The 13,815-nt window shown below is 37.4% G+C and overlaps 1 protein-coding gene across 2 annotated transcripts in view; it reads right to left on the reverse strand.

Annotated features, from left to right (window-relative positions):
• The window catches only part of LOC122576001, a 41,960-nt gene that overhangs the window by 946 nt on the left and 27,199 nt on the right, over positions 1 to 13,815 (reverse strand). Inside the window, exons 2-7 of one of the 2 annotated variants that reach the window (XR_006319625.1) lie at positions 12,727 to 13,045; positions 11,022 to 11,262; positions 9,373 to 10,057; positions 8,548 to 9,061; positions 8,289 to 8,423; positions 7,883 to 8,118 (exon numbers count right to left, since the gene is read on the reverse strand). Coding sequence is in view for 1 of the 2 variants with exons in the window: in XM_043745654.1 (XP_043601589.1) it covers positions 7,972 to 8,118; positions 8,289 to 8,423; positions 8,548 to 9,061; positions 9,373 to 10,057; positions 11,022 to 11,262; positions 12,727 to 13,045 (2,041 nt within the window). In the remaining variant the exon portion in view is untranslated. Of the gene's footprint in view, positions 1 to 1,003; positions 8,119 to 8,288; positions 8,424 to 8,547; positions 9,062 to 9,372; positions 10,058 to 11,021; positions 11,263 to 12,726; positions 13,046 to 13,815 lie in introns of those variants that run through there. The other variant, XM_043745654.1, reaches the window with a different exon arrangement.

Consider the following 13,815-nt stretch of genomic DNA (forward strand, 5'->3'; position numbering starts at 1 on the left):
AAAAAGAAAGAAAGAAGGGAGGTAGTAGGGAAAAAAAGAAGTAGAACAATGTCCTCTTTGTTCCATTGAACGCTCGCGTCGCCTCGTTCAATCCAACGAAGAAGACAAGCGCGCGCGCTCATCTGGGGAACGATCACGGTTCAAATGCTCGTTTTTCAGTAGTGAAAAAGATACTATGTACAAGACTCTGAGTTGACGTTTGACTTCTTCTTTTTCTCTCTCGTTTTCTCGTTTCTCTTTTTGCTCATTTGCTTCCTTGCAAGTGACACGTGTTCCTTTTTGCTTCAACTGCAACGGACTGACCATCGATCTTTATCGTGCTCTCGAATGATACTGAAATCTGCGTGTGTGTGAGTAATTATGCAGATGTACGTGTCTCCACGCGCGTGTCGTACATATAACGCGTGTGTGTGCATTTTTTTTCCTAAATCGGTGGAAAGCAACAGCAACGAGAAATAGTCTCCGCTGTAATGATCATCAGAGTCATCTACTTCTCTCTCTCTCTCTCTCTCTCTTTCTCTCTCTCGTACTTCATTCGTTCATATTTCTTCTTTCATTCTTTCGTCCTAACAAACACACATGCACTCTCTCGCTACTGTTTTTCTTTTCTAGTTTTGTTTCCTTCTTCTTTCTTTTTCTGCTTTGCGTTTTACACTTAGCTTCTATGGAGTATGCGTCGAATATGATCGGTTGTTCGGCAGAATCGGAAGATGGTGGTTTTTCTGGTTTTTATTTAAAAAAATACAGGTCCAGCACGCGGTATAACGATTCGTCTCGGTTCGGCCACTTCTTAACGTCGTGACCGGAAGTTCTAGGTTCGGCAGCGGCGAATGCGTATCCGTGGGTCGACTTAGGCGAGCTTTCTGGCTTCTAGAGCTTTTAAAAGGGACATTTGCTTCTCTTTCTGCCGTTTCTTGGCTTTACAACGTGCAGGTTCGTTTCGATTTTACAATACGCAGAAAGGAATCGAATTTTTGGAATGGAATAAGTATTGTACGTTTGATACGGTGAAATTTTTATTAATAGTCCATCTTCGTGTATCCGATTTATATATTAAGAATAGAATTCAGAATATCTCACCCAATTTTATTTACGACGGAACACTTAAGGAAACGTAATCGTGCCGATTTAAAAATACAGTAAATAGAGGATTCTTTTCTTTTCATTTATTCTCATCTTTTTACTTATTGCACCAAAATCCCTACGACGCAAACGAGAATATGGCGTGAAAATTTGATTTTCGTGGATTATTACATGGTGTTGTTTCAACGAATATATCCACTATCTCGAAAAATGATCTCGAAAGAAACTTACAATTAGCCTTTCCGCATGTTATACCTCTTTCCTCATATGCATACTACACACTTACTATCAAGATACAAGCTATGACAAAGAATTCCACTTAAATCTGACATTTTGAACACAATTGCCACCTGAAGCTCAACTTTGATCTTTCTTCTAAATATACATATATCGTATAGAGAAAATTCGACTCCTTTCCATTCTGTCTTAACAATTATACTATTAGTTTATCGACAAAAATAAATCGTATGATAAAAAATCTCGCTTCTACATCGCTACAGCAACGAAATAGCATAAAAAGACTTTTAATCATTGTTAGAATATTTATTTATATTAACCGCGTTTTATTCAAAAAAACTATTTATAAATGGTTCCTCGTATTTTTCGTTATAAAAAGGAAAACAGGGTTGCCCTCTATCGAAACATTCATTCAGGCTCGTTTATTTGTACTTATACGGATCTATTTCCCTCGACTAATCGTGTAATATCGTTTAGAAACATACTTATTTCTTTTCTTTTTTTCTTTTTCGTCCTCTTTTCGGGGAGCCCCCGAAAATTCATCATTCGCCTCTGCGCGCGCGCTTTTAAAACATACGCTTGCACGCATGCGCGTACGCGGTTCGTTCTCCACATAGTGGATTTTCGTCGAAAAATGAACACTTGTTTTTCTCAGGATAGGGCCGCACCTACGTCGAGCAGCGGAAAATCGCGAGGAAAACGTAGGACCGGGATCGATTCGCTGTGCGGTCAACTAGGCTATATGCAAATCAAGCTGCCGCTATTTAAAACAATAGCGACAATTAGTACACGTCCCTTACTCGACGTCCAACCCTTGGAGCTTTAGAAATTCTTGAAACTGTACGCCTTTCACATTCTTCCGAGGACGAAATTCTAAATAGAGATTCCTTCTTTTTTTTTATTTTTTCTACAATTATAAATCCTATGAAAGATCTTTGAGAATATTTTAATTTAGAAAATAGCTTCTTCGTGAGTTTTAGAATGTACATATACCAGGTTCTTAGCTACTTGAAGGTGTTAGTAATGCAATTAGCTAGTTTACCTGATTTTTACTTTATCTATCGCTAGATGTGTGTGTTTCTTTTTTAAACACAATTAAAGGGATGAAGCCTAATTAGAAAGTTACTTCTTCCGCTAATATTATGCGCATTCTTCGTGAATGCGATTCTCGTAACAGAGCATAACAGCATAGTGATAAAGAAACAAAGTGAAATTTAAGGAATATATAGACGCATGAGTATACGATCGAGCCTCACACGATTACTCCGAAGGCTCTGTGTATTAGCTTAAAAGAAAATCCACGAGACACTGTTTTCCCATTACAAACGATTAACGATAAAAATAAATAGATAGAGACTTTATTTTTGCGCTCCGAGGATTGAACGACGATAACATTATCTCCTATTGTCGATTATTTAAGTACCTAATCCAGAGCTAATCGCTTAGCTCAGAAATCGAGAGGGAAAGCATCGTCGAGAATCGAAAGACGATGCGTTTTCGCTTTGCACGCGTACTTATATACGCAGTTTATTTTCTGCTCAACGATAGGTTCAGCGTGGTACAGTGGCGTTTTCTTTAGGAACAGTTCGTGAAGGGTTGATTGCAAGAAAAAAAAAAAGGAGGAGGAGGAGAAATAAAAAGAAGAGGAAAAGAAGGGAGGAAAGAAGAAGTAAAGTAGAGGAATTCGCAAAATAGCGAACAGCGATTCTTTCGACGGGAGGCGACGAAAAGTATAGAATAAATCTACGGTGTGTGTACTCGTGTCTGCGTGTACGTGTGTATACGTGTGTATTACTGAATACAATGATATTACATAGATGACACGTGGCTCTCTTATACAATTATGCAAGCAATTAACAATCGAACTCTATGTAAGTGTGAACGTGTCCAGTGTATGTATAAGTATTGTATATACGTAAAGATTTTTTTTTAGGCAACGTACCACGACTCGCGCATACCTATATTCGTAATGATAATGCTCGATTAATTAATTACGAATCGAATAACGATGAATCGATGACGATTAATTAATAGCGGCAATTTATTTCGCCGCCAAACACGCTTCTCTACCCGATATGTGTTAGTCGAAATAATGTTCTACAACGTTCGTACGGACACAAGCGACACATCGATACATCATCGCATTTACCATTCGTCGTTTTGCATTATAATACACGTAGAAATTAATTCGTCATTATTTATGTATAATATACATCTGAAAAATCACAGTTACTTAAAAACATCTTGGCTTCTCGCTTTGTTATCCCTTTCCCTGTCATTCATTCGCGCTTAAACACATTCATACATATTTTACACTCGCCTATTACTTATCTATTTAGCTTTTATCCGGCCGAACGTTCGTTACTCTTCGATCATTCTCATTCTCTTTCTCTTTCTCATCCGTGCACGCAAGTACCTCTTTAAACCTCGTTAACAAGCACGATCAACGTTTTAACGGCTAATTTTCACGAATGTATTATTCACGTACGTCTAATATTTCTTCCTTGCCTTAGTCCTTTGCTGTTTCTATCGATAGAAAAGATCTAAATTAACCCTCCGTAATAACAGGTTATTTTTTTACGGCTCTTATTTACTTTATCTTTCTTTTCCTTCTGCTTTACAAAACGAAACATATCAATGTTTTAATTTTTGTGTCGCTCGATGAATATACATAAAAGTTTCAAAAGAAATCGATAATTTCTCTTCTCGACGTTATTCGAATACAAATCTGTAATTAGCCGGATAGATCGAGCATAAATCCAGTTGTAGAGGGTTTAAAGTCAATATCTTCTTCCTGGACGTTATTTGACTTAAATATTCCTCACCTGTGTTATACATATATCGGCGATTGCGAAATTAGTCGATGCTCGTAATGGAAAATTATCGTATCTCTTTTTCTTTTCTATTATCTAATTTGTTTTCTCAATTGGGTTGTAACATATGAATTGTTTATTTATGGGAATATTAGGAGAGTGATAATTATTCGAGCATTAGATGTGAAGCTATAGGGAAAATATTAGAGTGGAATTAACTCGTTACTTGTATCTTTCCACTTGTATTAACTCGCTAAGGAACGATATTGTACCAGAAATGGAATAGTAAATAGTAACATTCGATTCATCGATGCGTGGAATTTATAACCAATACAAAAATCAACAACGTGCGAAAAATAGATAGTTTGAAGTTCAACTAAACGATGAAATATTTGACAACGCTTTTGGAAATAAAATCAAGCGATCCTACTTTAGTCTTTCCTTCCTTCCCTCGTTTGAACGACCTTTTTTAAGGAAACTAACTTTCCTACTGACAACGTATATACGTTTCGAGAAAAATTCGTCTAATCGAAGACTATCTATCTTGCGTTAGTCTTCCATGAACACTTCATAAACAAGTCTTTCGTAAATAGAACACGAAGCATTGTAATTATTCATAAATAATTGTTCCACTCAAACACTTTGTTTGACAAAATGATTTAAGGAAACCAAGTAGCCAACAAATGTCTCATATGTTACAATCCAATCACTTTTCCAATCGATCAATTTATTCTTTTTAAAAGATATTGTTTACGCGCTACGACCGGACACGAGGAGAAAATGTAACGTAACAGCGTTGGATACTTTGCTACATAAGGAGATTTAGCATAAAAAATATTTGATACGCTACGTACGAAAATATAAAAATTTTAAACAATAATTTAAAAGAAGGGCTCCTAACTAGCGCCCTTCCGCTTAAAAAATAACAATATAAAAATTCATATTATTATCAATTTATCGTTATACCGACTATCGCCAGGCCAATTCAACTCGAATCTCGAATTATATTTCGCTTTCTGCGGAAGAATTGGTCGGTGATTATCAAGAAATCAAACAATCATTAATCGTCTACTGGCGAGCTACGATCGTATCAGAAGCTTATCGACCAACAAAAATCTATCTCTACGTTCAATGTTATCCACTGAAACGAATTGTATAAATTCTCTTTTTTAATTATTATCTTCCTCTTACAGTACCTTTTTCTTCGTACAAATTTTTCCAAGCGCATTATGTTGCTTTTACAAAGCGCCGGAAATTACGATCCATACTTTCACTGAATATTTCATCGAATTCATTTCGTGAATTTTTCCTATAAAACGAGATAAAACGCGATATTTATACAAATGTCTTCATATCGGCGACGAGAATCGAGGATTTATGAGAAAAAGTCAGAAGACGAACGCGAAGATACGGAGAAAGTTCGTTTCTCCTGAAACAATGTCTTTGAATAGTTATGGGACTTGCTATAAGTGAAAGGAGGGTATTTAGATTCGACGAAAAAGAAAAGATTGTGGATTCATCAGGCAGTTATCGAAAGGATCGAGCTTGAAGATCATTTTTGTTCGAAGATCGAACGACGACCAAAAAGATATGGAAGTTCGAACGAAAATAAAAAGAAAATAAAAAGAAAGAAGAGGTGGAGATGAGAACGTCTGTCCAACGACGGTCTGGAGGTTTGATGAAGATCTCTCTTAAAGCACAGAGCAAACATCCAACTGACTCGCACGTGACTGCTGATATCGAAATAAAGATTCGATATCGTGATATTGACGTGTTCGTCGCGTGACGATCCTCTCGTCTCTCTTATTTTATTCCCTGCTACTCAAATCACGCGTATACCCCAGGGAAATATTTTAGAACGAAGTCGATCGAATTTTCCCTTCATTCTCATTTGCACTTCTGTTCGTTCAGACATAGGAATATGATCAGGGCCAGCGCAAGGCAGGTTCAGCACGTTCGCAGGAACCCGGCCCCAAAATTACCCAATTAAAAAATACCGATTTTGATTAACTTTTTACAGAATGATAATACCATTAAAAAATGCAAGACATTTTTTTTAGTAGCGATGATTCAGTTTAAAGGAGTGACAAAAATCGTCAAAGTTTAGTCTAACTCCATAAAGATCTCATATCCTGGAAACTATGTTAGATAAAAAAAAAGTCCAGGCGCTTTCAGAGAAATGAGAAATTTCCCGTTTTTAGAGAAATTAAACTACATCAACAGTTTTTTGCAAAAGTCGTACATGATTACAGATTTTGTACTTTCATTGAACTTTTGCCACTTGAAAGCGAATTACAGATGCGAACAAATATTACTTGGATTTGTTTAAAAAACTACTTATAAAAAATATATAATATGTAACAGCATTTGTAAATAAATAATTCTTCGTTGTAAAATTTAAGTGTAGGATTTGAATGTATATTCAGGCTCCGTGAAAGGTCACGCCGGCCCCAAATATGACGACTTGTAAAGTAGAAAATATAGAATTTGAATATAGAACATGGATTTGTCCAGAAATTAATCACGAAAATTTACGAATACACGGTAAAGCGTTTCTGGAAAAAATAGCTCGATGAATGTAAAATAACCGAATATTGTAATAATGAAACATCGAGTTTGAGAGATGAGAAGGATGGAAGAAATTTGAGAGAAAGAAGAGAATGTTTGTAACAGACTGAGACACGTTTTTATCATTTTTTATCACCAAGATAAAATTGGATACTGTAAATATTGATATAAGTGGAGATTTGGATAATCGACGATTTGTGAAGCATTGGACATTTGGAATTCGTAACCGTCGACTCGTCAAGGATTATCGTCGACGAAAGAAGACTGAAACAAATGTCAATCCTTGGCAGTGTTAGTATGAAGCGTAAACGAAACTTTCAAGGAAAGTTGATTTTAGATAATAAAGAATGCAAGGAATGCAGCGCTACAAAAAATTTCGGTTGTCCATTACTCTCTTAGCACGTAAAATATACACCGTATTACGAGATTAAACGTTATAGAATTCTCGGTTAAAGCTTTTTAAACATTCAGCGATTCTTAACGCGAAACAGTAATTAAAGTGTCATGAATAAATTTGCGATTTGTCGAAAATGTATTGTCCATATTCTCAATATTTTAATTATAAAGAAGCGACGAATAGAGTCATAAACGATTTCGGAAACGTCTACGGGTTGTATCGAAGATTCACTGCCCGCACTGGATATATACTACACACTTGTTCTTGACACAATGATCACAATAAAATTATTAATACAGATATATACGAGTGTGTATATATATGTATGTATATATATGTTTGTATATGCATTTACATAAAGAATTCAAGTAAACGAGCATCGTTAAATAATGATTTAGTAGTCAATGAGACGTTTAATGTACAGTGACGACACCCGTGTGATTTTAACGTATATGTGTGTTGTCTGTGTCTAACTATCAAAGTGAAGTCATAGACATATTTCTTTATTGAAATTATTCCTCGAGAGCTGACGTGTCATCTCTAGAGATTATAGCCTACCTAAATACTTTTTACACGCTAAATGTTCGCTCGAAAAAAGCTGAGGATAAAAAAACGAGCCAGTGGTGGCAGTAAACTTCATTCAGCGTTGGTGTCGCCGTTAGTTTAACCATATTTAACGTGGACGACGACAACAGGCGCGACTCAACTGAATTAAAACATCGATCAAGAGCTATTTCATTAATGCTAAAGTCAATTATGTACAAAAATTTGCTTTATATATTACATGACGATTTTGATCCGCCGTTAGAATGAATCTCCGACGACGGATACCCGGCAGTTAAAGGAATGGTGTCGAGCGCCGTGCACCTTCCCTTAGGAGAGAACGTTGACCTCACGCGGTGAGCTACACACGTTTAAAACGCTACTCGTCGAGTTAGGCGTGATTTGACTTCGGGCTTCATTCTGTGCCTGTCGTATCGCCTCCTTATACGGACCTCGTTTCTTCTTGTTGTACCGCGTCTAAAACAGACATCGATCGATATTCACAATTATTATACTGCTACTTTACTACTCTGCAGCAACTAGAAGTTAGAATCAACAATGAATCTAAATTGCCATCTTTCTAAATGAAATAAATTTATTCTTTTTTAAATTATATATATACGTATATGGATGAATAAGATATCTACCTTGAATGTTTCTAAAAATGGACTCAACTGGTCGCACGACATTAGAGAACTTGTCGAAGAACCGTACCAGGCTACGTGAGCTTGCGGTCCGGACGACGTACCATCCTCTTTACAAGAAACTGTGATGCTGAGAACCTGGAAGAACAAACACACATTTTAGAATACGATATTTATTTAAGCTGAATACACATGATCATACTAGAGAACACATATTAAAAAGAATATCCAGCAAAATGAATGAATATCTAATAATGCATACTTTTCCAGGCCACCAAGGAAATCCATGAATCTTTCCCCACACCACGTCACCAACGTCCATTCTTCTACCGTTAGCAGTGAGGCAATGTTCGACAGGCGTCGCGGCAAGACGCATCATCAAAGGATGAGATTGCGGTGGAAAGTCCGGAGCAGTTTCGCCGGCGTCGACTTCAGGTTCCTGTTCACTTAGTTCATCACTGCTTGCACCAGGACTTTTGCAACCCAACGAAGAGTTACTCACAGGATAATCACATCTAGCGTAAGCGTTTGTATTCAATCTCTTCAGAGATATGGATAGTTTTTGCTTCAGGCACTGCTCCTTTATGGCTGTGTACGATTCGCTGCCCGGAAGGACGTTCCAATTCTGCTGATTCTCGGTACTTCCGGATTCCAAACAAGACTGCTGATGCTGCGACTGTTGGCTCTTGTGTTTACGATCTTCCTTGTGCTTCTTTTTATGCTTCACTTTATGCTTGCGACGGTGATACGATAATGTGTCGTACGTGGGATTGTAACTGTAAGAAAAATAAATCATAATTAGTGTCATATACATATGTCTGTATCATAAATCCAAAATACGATAGTTACGAAAAGTATTTGATCACTATTATATTTATTATACCGTTTACACGCTAATTAATTAGGTCCAAATAGTATATACGTATCATTTAGTGGTACTTTCGTGGTGGTACTATAAAAATGAAATGTAGAACCTCATAAAAGAGCACCTTGAGCACCATTAAAAAATAAGAATATGTGCAAATACTTTTTCTGTAACCACTATATAGATGCACCGATAACTAGTATCTTAAAACGGTTATTTTACCGTGGAGATCCATTGCAAGGAGATCTCGCAGGCGAAACTCCACCGAGCATTTTCCTCCTGGCCTCTTTTTTAGCCTTCTTCAGTGCACGTTTCGCAGCCTTAGCACTGGCATCCTTCACACCCTGTTTCTGAGGGTCTACCTGCTCCTGTCCATCCTCCTCTCCATCCTCACGATAATCATAATCGTTGTCAAAATTCCTGGGCAATTCCAACGGATCTCTCTCCGTTTCTGTCTGCACCTCCTCAGCTTCGTCAGTTTCCTGCTCGTACTCCGGATCCTGAATCTTGGAGGGTATTTTCAAGACAGTCCCTTCACCCTGAGCACCGAAAGAGATCTTAATCACCGGTGTGGTTCTGGCTGTCCTCGTCGGATCTTCGAACACTGTCTCGTCCCATAAATCCTCCATAGATCCGACGGATCGCTTCTTTCGCGGCACGCGCCCCGTTCTTGGCCTCATTGTCGAGTCCGCGGCCGCGAACGTTTTTTTCTCCTCTTCTTCTGGTATTTTTGCACTTTCCACGGAGGAGCTGCTAAGTCTTCTGGGTGTGGCACAATACGCCATTGATGGATTGCTATCACAATCCGTTGATTCCATGCGTTCCTCTGTTGGCTCCATCGCGTTCGCCGATGAGTCGCCCTCCTCGGCTCGATTGTTCCAGTACGATGGGCCAATCTTCACCTTTTCTGCAGGAGAAAAAGAGAAACAGATAAATGACGAGGCTCGAAGAGGTTCCGCATTAGCGTTATTCTAACGTTCTTAGTTGGTTAAAGTAAAAGTAGTTTCATTTATCTTAACATTTATCTTTATAAAAAGGAAATCATGTATACTGTATGTCTAAATATCATATCATCTATGGAGTTTTGTGAAGTATGCAATACTTTCTATCTAGCAGTTTTCTTGATCTGTTGCAACTCTTCCTACTTTTTTCAGAGATAATTTTGCTTTTTCTCAAACCTTTTCACACGTCATATATTTTTGTAACTATTCCAGATAAGCATACAATTGGAGCGTTTTGTAAGTATAGAAGGATATAATCTTGTGTCAAAGGTAACTAGTTACAGCTTATAAAAAGACATTTTTACGTCAATAGTTATAAATATGTCACATGTATATCAAACGTAGATAATTGCAATTGAAGAGTAATATAATGAAAATAATTAGATTACTTAGTTTGTTAGAAATATTATCGTATTTCTCACTCAATGAGGAATTTGATCGTTCAATTATCGCAAATAGTAAGTTTTATCCGGCTTCGATTTTTGCATCACACGAATCTTTTTATCTTAATGATCCTCCTTGCACATTCAGCTAGTCGTAATTAAGTGCAAATTATTGGTGTTGCGCGTGTATTCCACGGACGATCTTATTATCTGCAAATGGACCTTATGTAATTCGACTATCGAAGCCTGAGATAGTTGCTTTAAGCACCTTTTCCGAGGGCAAGCTTCTAAAAGATTAAGATCACGTGTTATACGAAGCACTTCGTCTAAGCACTTGAAAAAGCAAAAACTCAATAACGCAACAAAATCTTTATATGAAAGAAGAAAAAGAAATTTATATATATAGAATTGTATAACAACTATTCCTTCCATTTGAAATAATTTTAAAATAGAAGAAGGTGGGTTTCTTTAAATGAAAAATATTAACCATTCGCTTGCATGGCATTGTTGATTTCGTTTGGTTGAAGTCTCGAAATTTTTGGGATGAGAGACGGTCCAAGCTTCGACGAATCGGGGCTGAGTGCTGTAGACGACGAGGACTTCGCTGTTTGATGAGATGACACCGTGATGTTCTCGGACTGACACTCAGAGAACAGTATTCTCGAGGCTTTTTGCGGCTGCTGACCACAACGTCGATCGCTTCTTCGAGTGGATCCATGGCCCGTGACCTGATGAAAAATCATGCGTTTTTACCGATGCGTAAAACTCATCTGACAACTACTCCATTTGCAGTTCCTCGCCACCCGATTTGCAATGGATTTAAGCTGGGAAGATATTTCAATGGAATTTTTTCATATAACATATAGCCAGCACTGAAAATATATTTTAAGAAACTAAAATGCTAATCACTAAAGTGATTTCAAAATAAACTATTAGTCATATTAAAATATTTACCATATGATTCTATATGCTTTCCAGCCAACTTTCTAAATACTGTTAAGATATAGCAGAGATTTGTCATAATGAAACATTTAGTTGTTGATTTTCTCCCTTTAAAAAGTTTCGAGACAACTGGTGAAATTCCAAATATAAATCACGATATAATGTACTTCGATGAAACTTCTACCGTCTGACACGGAGCCAGCGAAATAAACTATCTTAAGGCTAAACACGTGTACTGTACGAGAGAACGCCAGTACCTAGCAAATGTGCCATTAGAACACTTTGTGCTCAAGCGAAGAAGAACTCGAGAGGCAAGTTGCCATGCTCGAATCAAACTACTATCGCACAATGTAAGTGCACCTCTTGGAAGACAACGCGTTAAGTTACTTTTCCTCTAATTCAAAATCGTATGACTTTCCTCCTTAGTCTGGCGTGCTCATTCGACAAAGTTTCCTGCAACACAATTTACTCGTTTCTTTCGCTCCTACTCGCGGATTTCCTTCGTCGATGCCCGAAACTTTTCACAACCTACATCGGATTTGAATGTTTTTACCGTCGTGGCATCACAACAATTAAATTTCTTTAAAAAGGAAAAAATCTCAATGAACATTAACATCCGCGATTCGCGTTTTTTTCTTCTTTTTTTTTTTTTTTTTTTTTTTTTTTTTTTTTTTTTTTTTTGTCGCGATGGTTAAGTTAGCTGAGATCGTTCATTTCGAAATGACGGAAGACTAAACATGATTAATTAATTTAGGTTTCTTTCGCCGTTATTACCTTCCTATTATTATTCGAAAGATGTAGAGGGATTACAATGAAAAACGAGATATTTCTATTTGCAAGGGCTCGAAGCTTAAATATTTAAAGCTTTTGCATAAATTTCGACAGATTTAAAGATATCCAAAAATACGGTCGCGCGATATTTTCACCAGATATGCAAAGTGTCGTTAAGAGAAATATATTCCATTCGACTATTCGGTTGTTCCCATTGGAATTAAAAGCTGATAAAAAATAAATACAAATGTAAATTGATATAAATTTTGAAATAGCACCTTTGATAAATAAAATCGTTAGCTAAAATCGAAAAATCCTGATAATCCACGCAACAAGTTGATCCAATCTCGCCAATTAATGGATTAATAAACATCAGGAAGCACGTTACTAAAGCAGAAGCACAGTACAGAGAAGCTCCTTTTATCAGCATCTCACACATGCACACGAGAAAAAGAGAAGAAGGAAATGGGAAATATTACCTGCTGTTGCTGCGGCTGCTGCTGTTCCTGCTGAATCTCGTCGTGCTTCCGTTTTCTGCTGACGTCCACGTTCTCGCTGTTCTCGTTGCAGATCGATCTACACTTGCTACAGAGCACCTGGCGTGGCCTGAGCCTGACCGTTGGTCGTGCATTCTTGTACCTGGCCGGTGGATTGATGTTCCTACGAAGATCGACTTTTGCGGTAGTCAGCGAGTTCTTTCTCTCTTGAAAGTAGCTGAATCGTGCCGCTATCGTCGCCAATTTGTCGCCATCCGGGTCCGGTACAGGTTCCGGGGGTTGCACGCCACACGGTAGGCCTCTGAAAATAACCGTGCACAATGGATGATTGTTAATGATCGGTCGATCAGTCGTTGAATGTTAGCCAGTTTGAATAGAGAGTAATTCCGGAGATTTGTACACGTTACAGGATTATATGCATACTTGTTTTATGAATGATGTAGGCGTTTATAATGGATGTATAAATTATGTCTGTTTTAAATGATCACCGCTGGAAATTTGTGTATACACAGTGACACGTATAATCGCGGTAAATACTGTGGTATACGTGTTAGTTCCGCTACTATTAAAGGATTATGCGACAATTAGGAGATTAACTCTCTAAATACGTAATATACGTGCAGATACGTGATAAGCGAGTGTTTAAAGTAAAAATTAATGTCACGGACAACTAACTTGTTTAAGGAATTTCACATGTATTGATGTAACGTGGCATTGTTGGAACAATATTAAGGGATATTTCTTATTTTAATATTCGATTGAGAGAAAACTAAATTCCTTAAGAAACTTCACGACGCCTGTCGATCAGAGTGTATTTACTTAATATCAAGCACAATAGACAAGTAGCGTCGGTGTATGCTAATTATCTATTATTACGAAAGAATCGATATTATAAAAACGATGCATTGGAAATTGGCTACACCGCTGCAAGTCGTAATATTCCAACGTTTCTTTTGCTGCCAGGACTCTACTTCCTTCCCGAAGATTACGATTTCATTTTATTCCTTGAATCTTTCATTAGAAGGATTCGGTATCGGATTGGAAGAAGACGAATCGATTGGGTGAGTCGGC

Source organism: Bombus pyrosoma, linkage group LG15 (assembly GCF_014825855.1).
Source record: "Bombus pyrosoma isolate SC7728 linkage group LG15, ASM1482585v1, whole genome shotgun sequence".
Lineage (NCBI taxonomy): Eukaryota > Metazoa > Arthropoda > Insecta > Hymenoptera > Apidae > Bombus > Bombus pyrosoma.